Source organism: Podarcis vaucheri (assembly GCF_965113315.1).
Source record: "Podarcis vaucheri genome assembly, chromosome: 8".
NCBI classification, from domain to species: domain Eukaryota; kingdom Metazoa; phylum Chordata; class Lepidosauria; order Squamata; family Lacertidae; genus Podarcis; species Podarcis vaucheri.
The window spans coordinates 58,972,528-58,986,971 of NC_138766.1; the positions used below are offsets into that span (position 1 = coordinate 58,972,528).

The 14,444-nt window shown below is 39.3% G+C and overlaps 1 protein-coding gene and 1 long non-coding RNA gene across 2 annotated transcripts in view; one reads left to right on the forward strand and one right to left on the reverse strand.

Annotated features, from left to right (window-relative positions):
- Positions 1 to 14,444, forward strand: part of LOC309538503 — a 98,351-nt gene that overhangs the window by 22,815 nt on the left and 61,092 nt on the right. The gene's annotated exons all lie outside the window — the stretch shown is intronic.
- Positions 1 to 14,444, reverse strand: part of CYP7B1 (cytochrome P450 family 7 subfamily B member 1) — a 107,578-nt gene that overhangs the window by 17,277 nt on the left and 75,857 nt on the right. The window contains exon 2 of the mRNA XM_082233887.1: positions 11,139 to 11,275. Coding sequence (XP_082090013.1) covers positions 11,139 to 11,275 — 137 coding nt within the window. The remainder of the gene's footprint in view (positions 1 to 11,138; positions 11,276 to 14,444) is intronic.

Sequence of the window (14,444 nt, forward strand, 5' to 3'; positions counted from 1 at the left end):
CACTAATAAATAAAACAGTATATACAAATGGATGCCTAATCAACAAACTAATGCGACAAACTATAAACCGTTCCTGAAAACAAATGCATATTAAGCATTTAAGTATTCCTCAGCAGTAATAAATAAATAAATAAATAAAAATTCACCATATTGCCACGGTAAATCTTGCCATTTAGCTAATTAGCCTGGATGATATGGTAGGTTAACCACTCATGTCAGTGAAAAGTCTATGCACAAATAATAGTCATACTAGTATTAAGGAAAGCATTATTATAATGGTTGTACTCAGTCACATGTACTTTTAGAAAATCTTCCAAAGTTCTGTTTTCACATGTCAGCTATAGGCCTCAAAACATGACTTCATTACTTGCATGTTGCGCCTGCTGACAAGCTATGAATGGTTGTTCCAGGTTCTTTTTATACAATTCTTTATTTTTATTAAACAATATAACCTGTATGGAGAATTCAAACACATCTATGATTTATTGACTAGACATGCCAATCCTAAACCCTATTTACACCAATAAGGTTTATTACCTAGTAAGGTTGGTTTGAGCAAAGATGGGGAACCTGGGCTTCCATCAATCCAGACAACATGGCCGTTGGTCAAGGATTATGGGAGTTCTAGTCCAACAACACCTGGAGGGCAGTTCTATGTATTCATAGAATCATAGAATCATAGAATCACAGAGTTGGAAGAGACCACAAGGGCCATCGAGTCCAACCCCCTGCCAAGCAGGAAACACCATCAGAGCACTCCTGACATATGGTTGTCAAGCCTCTGCTTAAAGACCTCCAAAGTAGGAGACTCCACCACACTCCTTGGCAGCAAATTCCACTGTCGAACAGCTCTTACTGTCAGGAAGTTCTTCCTAATGTTTAGGTGGAATCTTCTTTCTTGTAGTTTGGATCCATTGCTCCGTGTCCGCTTCTCCGGAGCAGCAGAAAACAACCTTTCTCCCTCCTCTATGTGACATCCTTTTATATATTTGAACATGGCTATCATATCACCCCTTAACCTCCTCTTCTCCAGGCTAAACATGCCCAGCTCCCTTAGCCGTTCCTCATAAGGCATCGTTTCCAGGCCTTTGACCATTTTGGTTGCCCTCCTCTGGACACGTTCCAGTTTGTCAGTGTCCTTCTTGAATTGTGGTGCCCAGAACTGGACACAGTACTCCAGGTGTGGTCTGACCAGAGCAGAATACAGTGGCACTATTACTTCCCTTGATCTAGATGCTATACTCCTATTGATGCAGCCCAGAATTGCATTGGCTTTTTTAGCTGCCGCGTCACACTGTTGGCTCATGTCAAGTTTGTGGTCAACCAAGACTCCTAGATCCTTTTCACATGTACTGCTCTCAAGCCAGGTGTCACCCATCTTGTATTTGTGCCTCTCATTTTTTTTGCCCAAGTGCAATACTTTACATTTCTCCCTGTTAAAATTCATCTTGTTTATTTTTGCCCAGTTCTCTAATCTGTCAAGGTCGTTTTGAAGTGTGATCCTGTCCTCTGGGGTGTTAGCCACCCCTCCCAGTTTGGTGTCATCTGCAAATTTGATCAGGATGCCCTTGAGTCCATCATCCAAGTCGTTGATAAAGATGTTGAATAAGACCGGGCCCAAGACAGAACCCTGTGGCACCCCACTAGTCACTCTTCTCCAGGATGAAGAAGAACCATTGATGAGCACCCTTTGGGTTCGGTCAGTCAGCCAGTTACAAATCCACTGAGTGGTAGCATAGTCAAGACCGCATTTTACCAGCTTCTTTACAAGAATATCATGGGGCACCTTGTCAAATGCCTTGCTGAAATCAAGGTAGGCTACATCCACTGCGTTCCCTTCATCTACCAGGCTTGTAATTCTGTCAAAAAACGAGATCAGGTTAGTCTGACATGACTTATTTTTCAGAAATCCATGCTGACTATTGGTGATCACAGCATTCCTTTCTAGGTGCTCACAGACTGTTTGCCTAATGATCTGCTCCAGAATCTTCCCTGCTATTGATGTCAGACTGACTGGGCGGTAATTATTTGGGTCCTCTCTTTTCCCCTTTTTGAAAATAGGGACAACATTTGCCCTCCTCCAGTCTGCCGGGACTTCGCCTGTTCTCCAGGAATTCTCAAAGATGACTGCCAGTGGTTCTGAGATCACATCTGCCAGTTCTTTTAATACTCTTGGATGCAGTTCATCTGGCCCTGGAGACTTGAATACATCTAAACTAGCCAAATATTCTTGTACTATCTCCTTAGTTATTCTGGGCTGTGTTTCCTTTGCTGAATCATTTGCTCCAAATTCTTCAGGTCGGGCATTGTTTTCTTTATCGGAGAAGACTGAGGCAAAGAAGGCATTGAGTAGTTCAGCCCTTTCTGTGTCCCCTGTTTGCATTTCACCATCTTCTCCTCTGAGTGACCCCACAGTTTCTTTGTTCTTCCTTTTGCTACGAACATACCCATAAAAGCCTTTTTTGTTGCTTTTAACCTCTCTAGCAAGCCTGAGTTCATTCTGTGCTTTAGCTTTTCTGACTTTGTGTCTACATGTGCTGGCTTTTTGTTTGAATTCCTCTTTGGTGGTTTCCCCCCTTTTCCATTTTTTGTACACATCCTTTTTTAATCTTAATTCAGTTAAAAGTTCTTTAGATAGCCACCCTGGCTTCTTTAGGCACCTTCCATGTTTCCGTCTCATTGGTATTGCATGACGTTGTGCTTTTAGTATCTCCCTCTTAACAAACTCCCAGCCATCATGAACTCCCTTTCCTTTTAGTATTGTTGTCCATGGGATCTCACCCAGCACTTCCCTACGTTTTATGAAGTCGGCTTTCTTAAAGTCAAGAAATTGAGTCCTAGTATGCTTGGCTGCTCCTTTCCGCTGTATAGTAAACTTCAGAAGAGCATGATCACTCGCGCCTAATGATCCTTCCACTTCTACCCCACTAACCAGGTCATCAACATTGGTTATTCAGGAGGATGTTCAATGGATTGCATGAGATTAGAGCCTAAATAATAATCAATCAGGCTCAAGATTCTAGGAATCTCATGATCATTGTAGCTGGTTGATGCTAGTTATTGATTCTACTCATACACACACACTTGGAGTCAATTAATACCTTCAGGCTGAGGAAAGGGGAAATTGCATGCCTGACCATTCATCTTCATAGAAAGATAGACTTATTCTGTGGACACAATAGCTTTCCACATATGGGGAATTAAAAAAACCCCAAACAAATCACAAATGAAAACAAGCATTCAACAATCTAAGCCCCTGAAGCCTTTATTTTTAAAACGATTTCAAAGTTCAAAGAGAGATCTCTAAATGCTACTGCTGAACATACAGGTCATCTGTCTACCTCATCTTTGTGGTGGTGTACATTAGGTTTGGAATATTTCAAAAAGTGAAAATCAGGACAAAAAAGTTGTTTAGCTTTTTTTTATTTATTTACAAAATCTCAAATAAAAAGGTAATTCGCCAAAATATACCCAGAGAGAGTGCTACATGGCATAAAAAAGGTTTAGACTGTTCTGCCAGTAAGTAAGTAGTAAATTCTTATTTCCAAATAAATAGCCCTCAGCAAGTACTGTGTGCCTTCAAGCAGGTAGTCCCCAGCAACACAATTTATTGCCTCCCCCTCCATACCTTGTTTTCCTCCTAATTTTCTCTAAACCATGTAATTATTTCTATCTTAAAATAATAAAGGTTCAATAATAATAATAATAATAATAATAATAATAATAATAATAATAAAGGTTCTGGTTGGGGTAGGTGTAAGATTTAGCACAGGATATTGGGACACCATTACAGTTTCCAGACATAGGATGAGAGGTGCAAAAAGAGAACCCCTGTATTCTACAATTTATCCCTTTTCCTCCTGAAGTGCAAGGTATTCAGACTATTCCCTACCCCTCTTCTATGCAACCCTGGGATCCTGCCCACTAATTCTGTTGTGTAAAATGACTCAAACTGGTACAAGCAACCTTTCAAATACCATCTCAGTGCATCTGAACAATAAAAATAAATAAATACTCTGAACAGTTTGTATTCAGAAAAAAATAAAGAAGAAACGTCTTCAGAGTTTTGCCCAAAACTCTTGAGAGACTTGAGCATTATTTTTTTCCTGGCTCCAACCCAATCTTTTACAATGAATTCATCCTGGAGTCGCTTTTTATTATAGGCATTAAAGTTGTGACCAAGAGACTGAAAATACTACATTCTGCTCTGGTATTTAACAAGCTGATTTTGAATGCTATTAACCTGAAGATGTCAGCTAGCTTCCCAACTTTGAGGGTAAACAATTTAAGATTTCTTTAAAAATTAATTAATATTAATTTAAACCATCTGTCCACCATCTGCTATTTTCAGATGAAAAAAAAAATATGAGCTGCTTTTTTGTGATCTTCACTCCAACATTTTGCAAAACAATTCCCAATTCTTATATATTTAAATATCAACATAATTTCAAGTGAATAATCTTTCCAGGATGGGCGACTATTCTAGTATCACCCCTGTTTTGAATGCACTAGATTGGAATAAGGTCCTATATGATATTAATATGAGCCCCTAAACTGTACTCCCCTAGGAAATATCTGAAACAGGTTCCAAGTAAATTTGTTTAGGACAGAGCTTACAGTATCTTTATAAACACTTGTTCATTGCAAGTACATTCAAAAGCATGCAATACAATCCTGACAAATAAAGTGTCAGGACATCAACACCTCAATTACTCTGCTGCGTTTTTGGTTATCACATGCCAAAAAGTGAACCCCCAGTTTTGCAAAGTCACTGCTGAAGTCAACACAGTGACTGAAATGGAAGAAATAAATTGAAACATGTAGTTTGCTTATTAATTTAATATGGAAAAGTAATTGCATGCTGAATCAAATTTAGTTAATTTACAATAACAAAGCACCCACTAAAAACCATTTCCAAATCATTACTTTAAAGGAAGAATGGGGGAAAGAAGAATACAACCCACAAGCATAGCATTTGGGGACAACCCCTCTGCACAAAGTTCCACAGATCAAATCCTTTATTATAAACCAATTACATGAAAAGGGGAAGGCTACAATCCTACATACTCCTGTGCAAATATGTCCAGGATATTGCTGCATGGTCAATTCATTTAAAGGCATTGATCAGAATCATACCCATATGGTTTATAATTGTATTTGTTTTGACACTACCTGCCACAAAGAAGCAAACTTCACGTTACCCCAGCCCTAAATTTGAAAGCACAAGACATGTTAGGCACAAGGCCTGCTGGACTGAACATGTGAATAATAATGCCCACTGAACTCTGTGATTCCTGCCTGGCTCTCAGGATTGAAGCCAACACATTCTGGACTGGGCAAATCAGCCTGTTTAAAACAGTCCTTCATGTCAACCTGACCATTCTGCTTTGCATTACAGAATTGAGTGGGCATCACAATAATCTCATGATTGCTTTTATTTACACATAAAAACCTGTCACAGCAGACACTAGATACTGAATTTATTCCACCCCAAATAATTTAATTAAAAATAATTTAATTAATTTTAACAATTTTTAAAGCATTATAATACATTTATACATGCATTTTCCATAGCTCATGGTGATTCACATAAAAAGAAGTAACATAAAAATGAGCCCAGGCAATAAAAAGCTCACACAAACATAACTTAGCTGTGCTTATTTCTGTTGGCTGCAAAGACTTTGTTCCACTCCCCACCAGTAAACATACATAGATGAAGATAGATTCTCTTTCTACATTTACTTGAAAATAAGCCCATTCCTTTCAAACTCATCCTGACACTTGGCCAGTCCAGTCTCAGCCACAAATACCTCAGAGGAGCTCTGTTTTGTGCTTTAAAACTCCAAAATCCATCACCGCAAGCTCACAAGCCAGAGTACCCGTCTGACTGGTTGTGGGAGCAGGTTCCCACATCTGCCAAGGAGTTCAAGGGATCAGAGCACAAGTCTTCCTAAAAGCAGCCTGCTTTCTGTATTAGATCCATTTATACTAGGTCCACAGTGACAGTTTAATGAAGTTCCCCTTACGAGTCTGGCAATGTCTGCTGATGCTAAAATCTCTTCTCCCCAGTGGAATATGAAGAGACATGTCTGTATGGAACAGCCATGTAGAAACTCCTTACTGCCTAATAAGCAGAGTCAGCTCTTCTATTTAATTGCATGAAAAGAAGTAAGAAAAAAAGAAAGAAAAGCCACTTCTAATCCTGGAGAGTAAAAGGTTCTTAAGGGGTTTTGTGGTGTTTTTGTTTGTTTGTTTGTTTCTGGTTATTGACGCTGCTCATTTGCTCCCAAACCTCTGACTTCTGCTACAGTTTCTATTACAAAGACTTCACAACCGCTAGTTTGTATTGTATCTTTGTAGCAAAAAAAGCATAGCATGCAAGATAGGAGGAACAAAGTCACTGGAGAATCCTGTCATTTTGGAAGTAGTGCCGCAACACTGAGTATTTTAATACTGCTAAGAATAACACCACATATAGCATATAGCTGTAGATTGTAGATGGTAGATGATAGATAGATGATAGATGATAGATAGATGATAGATAGATAGATAGATAGATAGATGATAGATAGATAGATAGATGATAGACAGACACTGGTATCAGAGCCTGCAATAAACCCAGATGCCAACTTTGCTGCCACATACACCCGGACAACACCATTACTGGCCCCAACAACATCAAACGTACCACCTCAGGACTATTTAATTGCTCATCTTCTAACATTGTGTTTGCCATCAAATGCCAACAGTGCCCTTCAGCTCTCCATATTGGACAAACAGGCCAAACCCTGCGCCAAAAGATAAGTAGATATAAAACTGACATCAGGAATCACAAGACAGAGAAACCAGTAGGAGAACACTTCAATCTCCCAGGACATTCTATACAAGATCTCGAGTAGCTGTCTTATTACAAAAGAATTTCAGAAATAGACTGGAAAGAGAAGTTGCTGAATTGTAACTTATTACCAAACTTAAAACCATGGAGAGACCTGCTCTGAATAGAGACATTGGATTCTTATCTCATTATACATGATAAAGCTATTTTTAGCCATCTCACCCCTTGCTTTTTCCTGTAAGACCAATTGCAGTCTTCAGCAGTCGTCAACAGGTTTACCACACCTATCAGCCAATCACCCATTCCCACCACCCTTCTGAGTTATACCCCTCCCCACCCTCTTACTATATATAAGGGTATGGTGACTTCTGTTTCAGTGTATCTGAAGAAGTGCGCATGCACACGAAAGCTCATACCAATAACAAACTTAGTTGGTCTCTAAGGTGCTACTGGAAGGAATTTTTTTATTTTGTTTTGACTACAGCAGACCAACACGGCTTCCTACCTGTAACTAACTAGATAGATAGATAGATAGATAGATAGATAGATGATAGATAGATAGATATAGATTATAGATGTTGTTGTTCTTTAGTTGTGTCCAACTCTTCGTGACCCCATAGAGCAGAGCACGCCAGGCACTCCTGTTTTCCACTGCCTCCCGCAGTTTGGTCAAACCCATGTTAGTAGCTTCGAGAACACTATCCAACCATCTTGTTCTCTGTCGTCCCCTTCTCCTTGTGCCCTCAATCTTTCCCAACAACAGGGTCTAGATATAATGGAATGTTTGGCATGGGCTACAGCATGATCAAGTAATATTATATACATTGATGGGGTTTTTACTGTTTTAAATGTTTTAGCAATGACTGTTTTAAATAGACTGACCCACAAGCAAATTATGTCGGTGTGTTCAAATTCAAGCTGGCCTATTCCTGAACAACTTGATAGGACCTGTTCCCTGGCACAAAGCAAGCTAACTTGGAAGTAAAGTCTCTATGGTTGCAGAAAGAGTTACACTTCAAGGGAAGAAGGACAAACACTCAGAGGATGAACTACAAAATGGCATCCTCCTCAAAATGGCATCCCCCCAGCAAACAAGGGTTGGGTGAAGATCTACATCAGGAACAAGCAGGGAATAAATATCTGTGTTGGGAGCTGCTGACCCTGTGGATCCTGCCACCTGAGGCACTCACACACACACACACACCTCATGACTGGGCCAACCCTGCTTCAGGCAGATACAACAGCAAAGGTATTTTAAAAATATCAGCGGACAAAGCACACTTTTTTCAAGGCTGTAATGAAAGGTTTGATTTATGCAAAATATGCAATAGGTTCATCACAAATACTGCATCTGAGAAAAGAGGCTCCAGTTCATGAATGCTTGTGCCAACATATATTTGTTACTCTTTTAACAAACCACAGAACTCTTCAGGAATGCCAGCTTGGCCCCGCGACTGTGGGTGCCCGGTGCTGTGGGTGTCATGCAACATGGATGGCCCTGGCACCAAAATTTGTGGGTGCCCGGCCCCTTCAAGGGGAATTTTGTGGGTGCTCAGGCACCTAGAGCCCCAGGGATTTGGCACCTATGGGAATCTTGGTTGCTTTTCTTATGACAGATTAACGTGTCTTCCCCTCTGCGGTTCTTCGCAGCATTTCGATAGAGGCAGACATGGCTTTATGACAAACAGAGCAAACTTTTAAGATTTGCAGCGCTGTCATCTACCTGGAGGATCAAGAAGTACAGGTTGAGTCTTCAAGTACCATTGTATAGAAATGACAGGGTTTTTTTGGAGGGGAGATAGGGAAGATGATCACATTTATGTAATAGTGGTCTTATTAGGAAGATTTTGCTGAACTGCTGACAATGATGTACAGTAGCGATTCGTTGGAATGACGTTTGGGGAAAACGATTCTGCTGCACCACCACACAAAACCAATTAGAGAACTATTTTCTGCGACAGGTCAGGAATTTACATTGTTTCTTGTGGAAAGATGTGCTTTTTAATTTCTTTATTAAGATGACATCCATGTCCCTTGAGACTTTTCGGGATGACAATCATTTGCTCATCACACGGGAAAGTACAATCAGTGAAATCATGTTACCAGTCCAGGGCAATGCCAGAAACTCCAAGCATCGTTCCACATTTTCCAAATGAACTACTCTGGGAACCAATAATTAGAACAATATATATTGGCAGTAATTTTTGACAGGACCTTTAGCTACACACCAAGCAGAGAAAGTAATGATAGAGCATACACATCAGAACTGCTGTAGATTATTTGATCGTTCTGTATATGTCAATTTTGCCAATTCAAAAAGACATCACGAGATGCTGCGTATATTGGTATTGGGGGTCACGATGCACAGTGCTTATTACAGCAGTAGATTTGCTTCTCTTTCTCCTTTATGAGCTGCAGATATTCAGTATTAACAAAAACCAGGAAGTGTCATGAAGTAATAAAAACTCTGATGTTCCTGAGAAACAATACTATCTATAATTCAGTCTATTCTGCTTACTATCTCATGGTATCATAATGCAATACTTTAAAAAGTGACTTGGCTTAACAATGAGATATTAAATAATTATGTTTGAAATTGTAACTATACAAAAAAAGGAGGAGGATGCTGTCACACCTATAGTGTGTTTACATCATTTCTTTCTCTCACTTGCCTATATTAAAAAGGAAATGCTACTCTTGGGGATTTGGCGAGGTGGAATTGAGTTTCTAAAACAAATTTACTGACCAACATTTCATAATTTGCAATTAAAATTAATTTAAAATAGTTTATGAAAAACATGTTCAGAAGTACAAAATCTTTTTGTTTTGTCCGGATGTCAGTTCTTATATTAAATACATTGCTGGAGTGTTTATTTAGCAGCCTGATGAAAGTCTGACAAGCTGAACTTCGGCTTATATTTTGCAGATTTTTTCATTGCTTTTGCCCACAACATTATCTGCCCCCTTTTCCTCCCCACAATCTCTTCACAGGAAAACAGATGTGGAGCACCCAAGGGACCATTGCTGCCTCCCCCTTCTATCCACAAAGCCTGCTTCCTCTAAATCACTAAATTCCCCACCACCATCATTTTGTGCCCACCAAATCAAAGCACTGGATTAGTAGACTGCTTATTTTATGATGCATGCTGTATACAAAGTTCTGTGTTCCCTGTGTGATAAGCACTTCAGCTGCAACCCTGTGCAATGTTAGGATGCTTAAATTCCATCGTTGTCAGTAAATTTAAGCAGTTTTTTTTTTTGGATTGCAGCTCTGATCTTTAGAAATAATAAAAAAGCAAAGTCCCAGTTTGCAAACCTAGGTGCACCCTCGCTTAGACAGTAAAACCTGTGTAACTTTGATGCATGATGGTATGTAACTACAGAATTGTGTACAAAGTAAAGACTACAGAGATAGGAACAGCTCCTGTTATTCTGCATTTATGAAGATGTGTGTTCAGAGCTATGGGTCATTGGAGAAGTAGTTTCGCTGTTCTCATTCTAATGAAACAATGAATTAATGTGTCAGTCACTTTTCTGTGCTTCTGTCAACTCCACTGTAATAAATTAGACAGAAAGACATTTTGCTTTTTTTTTAAAAAAAGCCATTGTCTAAATATGACCTAGCAATTTCTGCTGTAGATGATGTAATTTATCACTTTAGCAGAGAGCAGAATGTAAAGAAAATACAGATAATTCATATTTGGTAGACCAAGTATACAAAATATATTGTGTATCTATACATTTTATGCATATGTGGTGTATACGTGCAAATACCCAACTATGCAGTTAGTTTTGCATATCCTATTGTGCTCTGCACTGATGTTCGTTAAAGAGTACAAGACAAAATAGACTCAGTGTAAAGGTAACTCATGGCAAAGAGCATAAAGCAGCCAAGGGCTCTATTCAAACTGACCTCAGCAAATCATACCTCCTCATCTTCAAAGGTCTAGTGCAGGTATGTCCAAAGGCTGGCCTAATCTGGCCCACCATTTGGTTTAATCTGGTCCCTTAAAAAAGCTCAGAAACTTTCAACTTTGGAGAAAAATCCCAGCAACTTCAATCCTAAAAAAAGGTCAACAGCTTTAGTCAGCCCTCATGCATGTTCACTTCATCAAATCTGGCCCTCTTTGAAAAAAGTTTGGACACCCCTAGCCTAGTGGAAGAAGCACATCTGCCCCTGCCCCTTGAAAGAGCATTGAGGAAAGATACTCCTCACTGAGGAGACTAAGGTGATTACTCCCAAGGTTCTCACATACTTAAGCATATCTTCACACACTCTTAAAGAACTAAATGTCTTTCTCACCAGCAAGGTGGACGGTAAAAACATCTCCGTATTTCTGTTGCAAAGATAGCAAAAACTTGGTAGGGTCGTTTCTAAAATTCAGGGCTTCTCCCAGGAAAGGAATCCAACCATTTATTAAGGGCGCCTCTCCTGGTCTCCTGTAAAATAAATAGATACACAGAAAGCATTGTTAATTCCTTTGCCTAAGGAGATGAACATTTCACAATTTTCTGAGTTGGGTGTGGAGGATCTAGTCCAAAGCTCTTTGTGTTTCCAGGTGTGCATAGGAGAAGTCCTATGCAAGGAAGAAGCCTGTATGGGGCAGCCCCACAGAGGAATTCCTATGTGCTTGTGGGAGTTGCATATGCATCAAAGCTTCTAAGAGTGTCATAAATCCATGGATTGGGTCGATTAACTTCAGTGTGAAGTAAACATTGGAAGAAGAGAGAGCTTGATTCTCTAGGGGACCAATTCAAGGGGGTTTGTGGGAAATATAACTGCAATTATCCCACAGCTCCTTTTAAAAATCTAAGAAAACTTTTCAAGTTAAAGTAAAATATGCAAATGTAGACAATCAGGTTTCTTGATAATTTTTATCTGCATAGACATACAAACCATACATTAGATTTTTAAAATATCTGAACATATAAATTTCAATGGGATTAAAACAAATATCCAACTTGAATACAATTAAAATAGAAATGTAATAGCTAAATAACACAATAGCTAACCATCCCAAGTCATTAACAAGTTCACAATGAAAGCAACATTTGTCTCCTGAGTAGCCCTGCTTAGCTTCCTGAACCTGTTTTTTTACAAAGATGCCAAGTCTTTTATAGAAAGGATTAAAACATATATATAATGCATTAAAAAGCCTCTGATGCCATAGTCCCATCTGGAAAAGTGACTTACACTACATACAGAGCAACTCAATTTGATTAATCGCAAGATATTTACTAGCTTGAATCTAATCAAAGATCAAGGGATCACAAGCATTACTACTACCATACATGGCATGAAAATTTATGTGGCTGGATTAACCCTATCATAGCCTCTCTTAAAATGAAAGATTTTTTAAAAAGAAAAAAGAAACTTTTTACTTACTATTACTATTATTTAGTTTAAAAAACCCTGGTGATTGAACAATATAGGTGAAAGATGAAACCCAATATTATTTCTATTTTAAAAACTTTGGTGATCACTTAACTAAAACAAAAATGATTTAATTCTGCATAAATTTGCATATGAAAAGCACAATAGTTCTAAGGAAACTGTACTTTGTAGATACAAATAATTATAGAAGACGCATTATTTCTTGTTCACACAATCCTCTTTTAAGATGGCATTTCACAATTAGAGTTTCAGTCAGTACTTGTAAAAATAGAATTTAAGCAAAATCTGTTACCCAATTAATTTGGGGCAGCTTTCTAGCTGAGCAAAATGGCTAAATGAATCAATAGCTCAAATCAAGCTATTGATTTAAACATTGCCGCCCTAAATATTTTATTAATATATAACTGTCAGTATACTGGATTTTCACAATGAAACAGAGAACAGCTCTGCCCCAGTAAGGTTACAATATATAGTCTTGAGAGATTGGAAAGATGGAACAGGAGAACAGAAGTGGGAGAGACACAGCTATTGAGATAAAAGTGAGCAAATTCTGTTACACAGACCTAGGTCTTGTCCATTACAGATGAAGACTAAATATTAAGAATAAGGATTCAAAGGGGTGTGGAGGGAGAACAAAAGAACTGGTAAACTAACTGCCAAGTTTGGCTCACCAAACATTTAGGGAGTACCTCAGAATATTTTTCATTTGGGTGGCTGTGCTTTAAAGCTGACTGCTGACTAGCAGATGCAGGGGAAAAACAAGCTGTTTTGTTGCTTTTGACACTCTGAGTTTATAGAGCTAGTATACTAGAAAATCTCTAGCAGTTACTGTCTGTTGATTTGGCACAAATATTGCCCTGGACACAGAAAACTTGCTAATGGTTAATTCTCCGTGAAATGACAAAATCGAGAGAAAAAGCAGAGAATAGATGGAATCATCTCTGCCGTGTTATGGCAGCCCACATCCGACCTACAATTAGTGTCTCACAGCTACTAACCTATTCAGATGGTATACCTGTTATTCCTTTTGGGGGGCGCGCCAGTGGCCAACATTCGCTTTCGGACAATACATTGCTCAAGTAACATTGTGACAAATCCATTTAGATTGGCGGTTTGTCATATTCTAATTTAATGCACCTCGTTTCAACCTCCCTGCTCTGTCATCCGGTCAAAAGCTGTATTCTTCACGGGCTTTCCACCGGGTAGAAAAGACACAGCTCAGAAATCCAGGAGGAAATTAACTTAATGCTCCAAGTCTGGAAGATCACATCGGGGAGACATCTTGCCATTGCAAAGACGTGAGGGTCATCGTTTGCTTCAGACAAGTTTAGCTCAGCAGCGATAAGCTTAATACTGTAAAACAAGGAGGGCCTGCAACAAAATATGGTAGTGTGTTGGACTCACTTTCAGTGCTCACATCCAGTAAGTCATACCCTCTCCCAGGACACTCCATTCTCCCCCACTTCCCTTCCCTGTTTCTGTATCCCACTACCACCACAGACACACAGCACTCTGTGGCCATTGTCCAGACTAGGTCCTCATGGGTCTTCCTTTCCTCAATAGTTTCCTCCTCTAAAATCTTTGGGGTTCTCTTGTGCATCCTGATATCCCTCTCTTATTTCTAGTACAGTGGTACCTCAGGTTAAGTACTTAATTCATTCCGGAGGTCCGTACTTAACCTGAAACTGTTCTTAACCTGAAGCACCACTTTAGCTAATGGGGCCTCCTGCTGCTGCCGCACCACCAGAGCACGATTTCTGTTCTCATCCTGAAGCAAAGTTCTTAACCTGAAGCACTATTTCTGGGTTAGCGGAGTCTGTAACCTGAAGCGTATGTAACCTGAAGCGTATGTAACCCGAGGTACCACTGTAGCTCCATTTTTTGCTACAATCCTGGCAGCACTCACCGACCAAGATTCACTATTAGGTGGAGCAATACTATGACAAGGCTTTGCATATTTCAAGAGGAAAGTACAATACTGGTACCGCTTATGACCCATAATAGACTGATAACAGAAATGCATCTTCATTTCTGTCTTTGCTTAGGAGGATAGAGGTCATTTTGATGACTCATGGCTCCCTGCCAACTGAGCCGAGATGGCATGCTACTATATCAATAATATATTAATATATTAGCCTTCAAGTGTGCGCACTAGAATTAGATGTTTCACTGTACAAAACTTATAAAACACATCTGGACTGAGTTTCTTATGGC